Below are 10,601 nucleotides of genomic sequence, written 5' to 3' on the forward strand. Positions count from 1 at the left end.
AAATTCACCAAAAAAGCACTTATCTCCAGATGAAATAACTGAGTGTCAGGCACACTACAGATTAAGGTATAATATTATAGGAATATTGCAACGTCATTATTGGAAATATTTTTCAAAAAGGTCACCTTAATTTTAAAATAAAATCACTCTTGAGTGTCAGAGACAGAATGTTTTAGTAGGTAGGGAGATATTAATGAAAAAGCACCATAAGGTAAAAAAAAAAAAAGTACTGAGTTTCACACACTATAGGAATATCAGTCACTCTAAGAGAAATTTCCAAAATGACACATCACTCACATAAACTCACTTTCACTATCACAGACACACTACAAGCCAAGAACAACATATAGGAATATTATTTAGGTACTACTGGAGGATAATTATTAAAAAGCTCCGACATTGTCAAGAAAACTCACTTAGAGTAAAATACTGTAGGAATATGAAAGTCATTTTAGGAGATCAATTTTCCAAAAAGGTATAAGTTTAACAAACTCATTTTTGCATGTCACAGACACACTGTAAGTCAAGGTAAATTATCCCACTATTATTGAGGTGCTATTGGAGGATAATGACAAAAAATCTAAATATTGTGTGAAATTCAAAAATATTACTTTTTGAATTTCACACTATATTAGTGGAGAAATTTTCCAAAAACATAAACTCACTTAGTATCACAGACACAGGCCAGGATAAAATATTATTGGATTATTATATAAGTAGATGAGGCAATTGCCAAAAAGCCACCATAGTCAAGATAAAGTCACCTTTGAGTGACAGACACACGACCTGTTATGGTAAAATATTATCTTCCTTATACAACATAAACCCTAATTTAAGCATCACAGATGCACTGTAAAAACATCAAATATCACTGGGGTAGTACTAGGAGAATAATTATTTTCCCAAAGTGCCACCATAAGGCCAAGATTTACTACTGAGTCACAGACTCACTCCAGGCTATGGTAAAATAGCCAGCTGATCTAATACAAAAAAAGTCAAGAAAAACTCACTTTTAGATAACCATACAGAGAAATAATATGTAGAGGAACATTAATGTGGAAAATTAAAACGGCTAAAATAAACTAAGGGACTATATACTCTGGAGTGTGGACTGTAACACTAGAGGAGCAATAAGTGAAGCACATCAGTCAATGTGGTTCCTACTAATAAAGATGGGATGGCGGATTTAAAAAAGAAGTTAAAATTGATTATTATACCTGTACTGGTTTACATTAGAGAACTGCTTACTTGTAACACTGTACGCCCATAAAGCAGTAGCGTATAAATCACGTGATCATTCTTCAGGTATCACGGGCTGCGTTATTAGTGATCACGAGACTGTTTTACGTGATGGCTTATTAAAGTGCCTGTAATCCTATAACATCCTCCCTTCACAGTGCACTATCAGTGAAAGCACACAATCATTGCCGCTTCACTTATGCAGCGCGCTAATATCAGTCTAATGGTGAGTAATATAGATATGGGGATTTCTGCAGGTGTCAGAAAACAAGATACGGTATTGATTGGATTCATTTTGTGTTCACATGGAAGAACGGGCCCGGGTCAACAGAAGGAGTAAAAGATAGGCTACAGGTTTTTTTCCGTTTCACAGCATTTTCTGCACCTCAAATAAAATGAGGAAATAAAAGGCATCAACTCGTTTATATGCTGTTTTTTTTTTTTTTCATCCTGTGAATAATCTAAAATATAGCCTACAGGTTGGCTATGGAGACGCACCAAACCACGTAGGCTACAATATGTTCGGTAGGTATAGTGCCACATAGAGGTGCGGGCGTCTGCCAAACCTCTGCCAGAAGGGCGTCCACATTGAATCGCAGTGTGTTATTATGTCGTGATGAAAGTATAAAATAATCATGAATCTATCAATATATAGGCTATTATAAAATGAAACAGAGCAGAGGCGTGAATAGAACTATTTCCTGCACTGAGCGGTGAGATATGGTAATGATCACACTCGCCAAATAACATCAGCCTGTAACATTAAGAGAGGCTTTAGACAATGACCCTATAATTCCTAGAAATTTAGATATTAAGTCTGGAAGTGTGCAAGATGCGGATAAACTTGGATGGATTAATTTCCCTCTACGGAGAACGTGTAATTTTATGTGTAAAAAAAAAAAAAACAATAATGCAGGAATAAGCTTCAAAATTAACAAAATAAAAAAAAAAATCTCCTGATAAAAGCTCGGATAACTACTGGCTAATCCTGAAAAATCTTCATATTTCTGAGATAATCTTTATAAACTGAGTGGATCAATCGGCTGCGGTTATTTTGCCAAGTTATTTCCTTTTGCTCCTCTTTGGGAAATTAGACAAAGACTCCTCTAAAACACACTAGTTGAAATAAACCTCTCTTTTCCTGGAGTTTATTCAAACAAACATGTTACCATAAACACATGAGGACTTGGAATCACCTTTTTTTTTGTATACAGTTTAGGCTAATGAACTTACTTCTGCAAAGTCTTACATTATCGTACAAAACAACGTTGCACTCAAGTTAAACATGCGGGGTTTTCTGTTTCAGCAAAGAAAATGAAAAACACGTAAAAGTAAAAGTCACTGAACGGGAGGCGTCATGGAGTCAAACGGGCCGGTGGCACCCTGCATAGACGGTAAATAGAAAGCACACAGAAGCAGTATAAAATATGTACATGATAGGCTAGATTTTCTCTTTTTTTCCCTCCTCATTGAGTCTGGACTCATGACAGGCTCGACACTTTAATTTTTTTTCTTGCAAATCCTTATTTTGGTCGAGAACCCCCCCCCCCCCAAATAAACCAGTCTTCGAAAGCAAGCAAGCGCAAAAAAAAAGGAAAAGAAAAATCCCATCGTCTGTTTCATACGTTAGGCCTGTATATATTTACATTTATATATGTACAATGCAGCAATGTAACACGTCTTCATTTAAAAAAAACAACTGGACATTTCAATTGCTGTGCAAGTTCATTGGTAAACACATATAACCCGCATAATCCATGTTTTCTTTTTTTTTATGAAAAATGATTGCAACTAATCCAGTTTAGTTGTCTTTGATTTTTCTCCCCATCCGCAGGTAGCCTCTATAAGCTCTGACACCGTGTCCGTTCATCACATATATATTTATTTCTATTTATAATATTTGGGCCTCGCTTTTGGCCCGTCAGCTGTTGTACTGACAGGCGTTCAGGCTCGACCCGGGGCTCTGCAGGCCGCTGTATCCAAACGTTGGATGCTGCTTGGATTTGAGTCTGAGGGTGGCCAGGCTGGAGTTGCAAGTGTCCCGGTAAACGCTGTACGGAGAGCCAGGAGGCCCGTACGGACACGCGGACGATGACATGGCCGAGTTGATGCCGGACGTGCCGATCCCGTTCAGGTTGCTGATGTTGTTTAGACCCGGGGTGGGCATGCCCGGCACGGCGGAGTGACCCATCCCGGACGCCATGGTCATGGAGGAGATGGAGTTAGGCGCCGAGAACATGGACTGCGAGGTGAGGGGGCTCATGGAGTTGAAGAAGGTGAAGTTCTTGGTGGACAGTGGCGCCGGGGTGAGACCCTTGTTGGTCCAGTTGTTGTAGGTATAGGCCGGGTACATGTCGTCGTAAGGCTGCATGAGGCCGCTGAACTGCGGCAGATAGCTGTTCTTGCACAGGTCCATCTGCTGGTTCCGCTCCCGCTTCCTCCACTTGGCGCGGCGGTTTTTGAACCACACCTGGAAGAGAGACACAGGGTTAGAGCCGCAGACATGAACTGCGCTACAGAGCAGCAGAGTCACCGGAGACACGAGCGAGGAGCCACGGGGCCCCAGAGAGTCTGAAATGGGAATTTCCCTTTGGTTCAAGATGATTATTACTAGGCCTCTCATTATTTTTTTCTGTCATTCCACCAATGCTAATAACCAGAACTCTCCAAATATCACGATAGCTTATGAGGAACTACTGGAATAAAATTCAACTTTCCAGTAAGAATCACGCGACACCACTTTTTTTTTTACTAAATATTATAAATTGCAGCCAGAACTGATGGATTCATATCAAACCCCTTTAGTGGCCCCAAAATTGTTGCTGCCGCATTCAGGGTGTGTTTAGGTCCTTAGGACACAGCACCTATTTTATGTGCTATTTAAAAATCCAAAAACAACCAGTCTTTGACTGTTATTCATTACAATTAATTTGCATGCGGCATTTTATTTTAAAAAATACATTTAGGTAAAATATTTTCGAGGCACAATCAAAAGACCTACAGCAAAATTCAGAATTTGAAGCTGCAGGCCCAGATTGATTGACAGCTCATTAAATACAACTTCATTTGATTAATGTTCTCAGATGTCTAAAGATTTGTTTACAACACTTTGTAAACACAGGAAAAAACCCCGCACAGACTGTATTTTCACTGACGATCATTTGAATAACACAAACTTTTCAGTTAGGCTCCATAAATACAGGCCTAACAGTTATTTATTTATGGTCACAAAAATCAGTTTGGGGACCACAATCTGTTGTTGAGCGCCACAGTCTTGACTGGGGATTTGTTTTAGAGAGCTGTTGTATCTCTTTTTTTCTCCCAGGGAAAAACATCAAACTGGATTTGTTTGTCTTTTCCTTTGAAAATCTGCACAATCGGCCGGTTTACTGCAACACAACCCTGATTTAAATTAAAGGAGCAGCTGCTGCTCCACAGTCCAGTGCTGTAGAGACCGAAACTTCACATTCATCCAATAAAAATCCCCTTTCATTAGCACAGAATCGGTGTGTTTGAAAACAAAGGCTTTAACTTGAATATAATAGTGACTGCTGCTGCTTTCCGTTTGGCTTTGTTTATAACTGGACATTATTTAAAGCCTTAACTTTAAAGCTGCATTTATTTAGATTCGTGTTTAGTTATTTGTGCAGGAAGTTATTGGATGAGCTCTTCGGGGTCCGGAAATATAGAAATAAAATGAAACTTTTCTTCACAATCGTCGCAAATAAAAATATTTCTTAGTGAAATATTCGGCATGAGAAAATTCATATATTTTTATTTTGAATATTATATTGAACTGACCTTGTACAGGAAGACAAGACACGAATTTTGTTGTTTAAAATGACAAAAAAAAGCATCAGTAGCACCACAATATCAATGTGTTTTTACTTATGGAGCCTAGTGCTGAATTATTATTTAATCTATTTATTTTTGCTTTATTTTTAACAACGGTTTATCTCTCATTTACATGCGAGTCAAATGAAGTTGTAACCGTGTGAGCATATATTAGTATGTGGGTCAGACTGCCCGAAATAAAACCAACAGGTTTACACTATGAGTCAAACACGCACAGTGGATGTGCTGTAAATGAATCAGAAACGTGCCTCTGGATATCCTCACTCCTTATCGAAACCTGACAAAATATCCGTTAGTTGGCACTCTGCGAGTCATTTTTAATTCATAGTAGAAACAGTTTACAAGTGGTATCATCACACGGGCCCGCGGAGGCTATTTATAGCCGCGCAGGGAACAGGGTGCTGCGGACAAATTGTCCACAAAGACATGAGCGATGTGACAGACAGAGAGCTGCGGAGGAAACACGCAGAGGCTGCGTTTCACAGCGACTCGTGTGAGGCTGCAGCTCCCTGAACCGAGCCAGAAAAAAAGAAACAAACAAAAAAAAAAAAATTAAAGTTGCAGGTTGACGAGCAAAAACCTCATCAGAGCAAATTAGGCCAAGGTAACGTTCAACCTGAGCCCACAAATATAATTCAATCTGAATGTAATATCTGTCATGCTTGATTAAACACCGATGACCTCGAAAGATCAAGTCCAAACACTTTAAAACGTCAAAACATCTCATTAAATGCTCCGATATGAATATGAAATATTCACTCTGCGCTGTGGCACGCTCTTTACAATGTTTTCCTTCTACTCCGCCAAAATAAAAAGCTGCACTGTTTGAAATTCCCCCCTTCTTGGCTCACGAAAAGAAAATCCAGCACTTTAAACTCCTTCCGAGCCTTTTCACTTTTTTTCTCTGCACTTTAAATAGCTGTATGCATTTTTGTGCAATTTGAAACGGTGGATTTTTTTGCTAAGCCCGGCCGCCAGGCGCCAGTTGCTGTAAATGAAAACCAAGTGCAATTGTTTTGTGTTTCTAGCATCCAGATTTTTTTTTTTTTCTAGAGAAAAGAGCAGCTTTATTATTACCTGAGCCTATAAAAATGGTGTGTAGTGTTGTGTAGTGAATTTTATATAGGCACTTATGGCGTCAGCTATTTTCTACTTTTCAAAGGTTCCTATTAGAAGAATCCAGGAATCTCTTCTGATTTAAATTTGTTAAATAAGATATTGTTCAAACATTTTTACTTCCAAGTTGCAAATGTTGTAAATACCCTGCTGCGCGGTTCCTTTTCGTTGCACAGCCACAGGTAGATTTGGCTGCATGCACCGTCTCCCCCACGGGGAGAAATAAGGTGATGATGTCATCAAAAGACAAATCCTCTATTGGCTCCATTAGCAACGCGGATACACCCTGAAAGAGCATGTGTCACTTCCAGCACGACTTTAAGACAGCTTGTATTTCTGCTAAATTTTCAACATGAAATATGAACGTGTGTTTTCACAGACGTGCTGTTTTATTCATGCTCGAGTCACGGTTGCGCGCGGTGTTGAGAATTAAGCACGTGGTTTAATAATGGAAGACTTGGTTTTTGGATGTAGAGCGGCTGACAGTCAATGATGACTGCAATGTAATATCTGTTAACACTACAGCTTTTGAAAATATCTCGCTTTTTGTCAGCGGATTTTCGTCAGCGTGTCTCTGGATTAAATCACATATTTAGTTTCGACCTGACTGAACTGTTTTAAAGTCACTGCAACAATTTACATCAACTCTGTTACTGGATTTTCACTGTCATTTAGTAAGAGCTCAGGTCGTTCCAGGAGAAGCGGCACAGTTTATAAAGCACTGACCTCATGGATGTTGTTACCGGCCTGTCCTGGTATCACGCAGAAATGCTGGGAGTCTGTGTAGACATCCTCACTGGAGATTTTTCCCATACTGATTTATTAAATTAGCTCTGTTTGGGTAAATCAATGGTAAATTAAACATTCAAATATTATAATGGGAACAAGAAGTTATTGAATTCAGCGCAGCCATCATACACGGCGTAACCCTGATATTAAGCCGTTTTAGTCATTCTTGTGTGTTTTAAATGTTAGAATAAGTTTTTATTTTGTTCATCTTCTTATAATTATTTATTTGGGGACATTTGGTCTAACAGTTCATTACTTATTTGGTTTCAAGTGTCTGTGAAATCATTTCATTTATTTAGGTAATTGCTTAAGAATTCAAAAAGAACCACCCAAGAATGCTCGAGTTTATTTTTAAAATCGTCTTTGCGCACGCATTACGCACGCTTTACGCACGGTCGGCGGTCTGCCTATGCTGGCCTCTTACCCGGACTCTGGCCTCGGTCAGGTTTGTCCACACGGCGATCTCCTCCCTGGTGCTCATGTCCGGGTAGCGGTTCCTTTGGAAAGTGGCTTCCAGCTCCTGCAGCTGCTGGCTGGTGAAGTGAGTCCGCTGCCGCCGCTGCTTCTTCTTCTTGGGGTCGTCCGCGTTCCCGTCATCGCTCCTGTGTTCAGCACTCCTCTCCTTTTCTGTGGATCATTAATGGGGGGGTGAAATTACTGCATGTTACAGACACTTTGAATAGCAGATTATTGAGGGACATTTTTGCATTCAATAGGTTAGTATTTGCACCTTAAATGTTGAATGATTCAGAGTGGAATTAAATGCAGCAACTAAAGCTTTAGGTCAATAACCGAAAAGGCCTGTGAGCAAGAAATAAGCAAAGCCAAAGCTATAAATAAATTGTTTACAAAGCTCTTCATAAAAAATAAGCCCGAGAAGAGAAGTGACAGCTTAAAGCCAAATATTTACAAACATGTCTGAGTTTTGCATCGATTCTTTCAAACACACTTGTATCTGCCTTCGGTCAATATGACTTTCTTTACGACGAGCTCTGCCCACCCTTATCTCCCTCCTGCTATCTTGTATTCGTGTCTCAACAAGATTGCCTCGTTAAACTGAAGGGTCAGCACGTGCAAAGGTTAATCACAAAAAAAGAAAAGAAAAGAAATAAGAATGTTTGCCAAAAATAAAAAGCAAATTGAACCAAAACCCAGAATATCGTTTTTAATCTAAGCCCCATAAATAATTTCAACTAAGGAAGATTGTTAATTAAATGATGTTCACGCATATTTTTTACTATTTCTTCAAGTGGACTGAGAAAGGGAAGAAAGCGCCTTTGTTTTTCTAAAAATGTGGCAAAGTTGAAGAACAAAAAGCTGTTTTCCAAGAACTGTTAATATGGACCTTCTGGCTTTCAGTTTAGATTGGTGGATGGACCCAATATTTATAGTTTGTTGCTTTTAATGCATTTACTGACAGCAGGCCAGGCTTTCTGCACATTTTTCCCTGACAGACCTCGGGATCCTGCCAAATATTTGGCTCAGCCAGCGCAATAACAAAAAAAAATGGGGTGTAACTGCAACAAAACTGGACTATTTTCTCTATTTTGTCGTATTTATGCGCAGAAAACAGACCAAACTAAGATTAACTGGAAATGGGCTTGGATAGATTTTATATGCATGTGCATGATGCACCGCAACACACGGAAATAAATCGTCATTGCAGAGAGAATAGGCAAACACTAAGACAAACAAGTTAACTATAATATCGTCTCCTTTGTGCGACAGCCCACCGCTGCAGAAGACGTAAAACAAAGCGTTATAGCACTCAGAAGAAGGAAACGAGTTGCTGAAAGCACTCTGACTGTGTACCTGCCAGCTCTGTGTCGGAAGACTCGCTGCTTGAGTTCTCTAAAGTTTCTCGACTGCTGTTTGAAGTTCTCGGTAAATGAAACGCGGGGGCCACGTCGCGGGGCGGCGGTGCTCTCACTGCCTCTGCGATTCTGTCCAAATTCATCCCACCTTGAATAGAAGGATGCGTACAAAGAGGAAACGGGGTGAATCCTGGGGTGCACAAAGCTTTCCTCAACAGCTACGCTGCAAAAAATCCACCCGTTGCCAGACACACACCACGACATGAGAGGATGAAGCATGCAGGGAGAATTTCCACGGCAGTTTTTTGTTCTTCCACAAGAAAAGAAAAAAAAAAAAAAACACTTGGAGGAAAAAAAGGGGACACACACACACACACACTAACACACACACACTAACACACACACAGCCCCCCTGTCCCTCCTCTGCAGCAGTGACGGCCCAGTGCGCTCTCCTTCTATCTGCTGCAGGGGAAAGCTTCTGCCCGCTGTGACCGAGAGGAAGCTCCGGCTCTCCAACCCAGACACGAGACCCACCCATCTGCTTGGTTTAACCTCCCCAAAATGAGCAGTCCCACCCACTTTCCCGCTGCAAGAAAATCTCCACCCAACCAATATATTTAGTGTGACGTCAAGCTCGAGCAAATGCAAATGCAAAAAAAAAGTCCCATAAATTAATTAGACTTTTTGCTTTTTGTTGCACGTTATCTTCAACCACGTTTTAGATGCAGTAAAAAAATAAAAAAGTGATTCATCTGAGGAAAGAGAATATTCCCAACAAGTGAGTCTATCATAGTGGCAGTTTGTTAAGGCTCGTCATCTCTCGTGAACGTGGACATTTTTTGCAGCGTTCACTTGCTTTTTTTTTCTTTCCCCAGTTGTCGAGCGCGCGCAGTGCAACGCTTTGCTCTCTCAGAGTAAAAATGGGCCTGTTATTCATACAAGGCATGTTTGAATGTGTTCAGGGCAACGCACGCTGGGTGCGCTTATATACACACACACAGCACACACACACGCCCACACAATGTATATCTCGGATATGTGCTGAGCTGAATAAACATTTGCCATCTAACCCTGACCTAACGTGGAAAGCGCATGATGATGATGTGTGTGCGTGTGCGCGCGTGTGTGCGTGTGCGTCTGACGCTGTAAACTGACAAGTGTCGCTCCAGCAGCTCATTGGTAACTAACTAATAGAAGCCAAACACACCAAGGCTCTGTGTCATACCTGGACCGTGTTTTCTGCAGCAGAACCAACACCAGGCTGTTTGCTACCAAACACCTCAGTGAATGATCAGCTGTTGACAGCAGCAGATCTGTGTGCGCTGCGTTTCCCCCCGAACAGCCACTGGTTTGTATCCAAAAAAAAAAAAAAAACTGTCTAAACTCCAACATGTATCCGACTCTGTTCTATGGCCCCTCTCTGACTGCGCAGCTGGATCCCAACCTCTCAGCTCAAATCACACTGTGATGGATGGCCCGATTAATATGATCTAATTACAGATAACCTGAATATGGCTACTGATGCTGACACATTGGCCTGACTCATGCATGACGGCCAGTGGTGGCTTGGCTCGGTGTTATCCGTTGAGACTATTTAGACGACTTGGAATCTAAATGAAATTGGATCACGTGGGGTGATCTGGATAAAGCTACAGGTGAATCTGAAAATCCAAAGTGTCAGATCATATGTTATGATGTCAGGGTGTTTACTGGTCGGACTCTTGAGATCTCGGTCACGCTTGCACAGTTGTTGCATTGCCCTCACAGATCAGTTGAAAATGAACCGTA

General features: G+C 40.7%; 1 protein-coding gene across 1 annotated transcript; it reads right to left on the reverse strand.

Annotated features, from left to right (window-relative positions):
• Positions 1-2,805: 2,805 nt before the first annotated feature.
• pitx1 (paired like homeodomain 1) lies at positions 2,806-9,003 on the reverse strand. Its single transcript, XM_022762523.1, has 3 exons — positions 8,812-9,003; positions 7,424-7,626; positions 2,806-3,709 (listed from the first exon to the last, which is right to left on the reverse strand). Exons 1-3 carry the CDS (start codon positions 8,954-8,956, stop codon positions 3,161-3,163), a joined length of 897 nt encoding a protein of 298 aa, XP_022618244.1. The 5' UTR covers positions 8,957-9,003; the 3' UTR covers positions 2,806-3,160.
• Between the last annotated feature and the right edge of the window lie 1,598 nt (positions 9,004-10,601).

Source organism: Seriola dumerili, unplaced genomic scaffold, assembly GCF_002260705.1.
Source record: "Seriola dumerili isolate Sdu_G_001 unplaced genomic scaffold, Sdu_1.0 BDQW01000449.1, whole genome shotgun sequence".
Classification (NCBI taxonomy): Eukaryota; Metazoa; Chordata; class Actinopteri; order Carangiformes; family Carangidae; genus Seriola; species Seriola dumerili.

Bases quoted from the DNA above. Each gene is read 5' to 3' on its own strand.
- pitx1 (XM_022762523.1), bottom strand. From the start codon at position 8,956: ATGAATTTGGACAGAATCGCAGAGGCAGTGAGAGCACCGCCGCCCCGC. The intron at 7,627-8,811 runs GTACACAGTCAG...AATGATCCACAG, and splicing joins TTCCGACACAGAGCTGGCAG to AAAAGGAGAGGAGTGCTGAA. The intron at 3,710-7,423 runs GTAAGAGGCCAG...TCTCTCTTCCAG, and splicing joins TGACCGAGGCCAGAGTCCGG to GTGTGGTTCAAAAACCGCCG.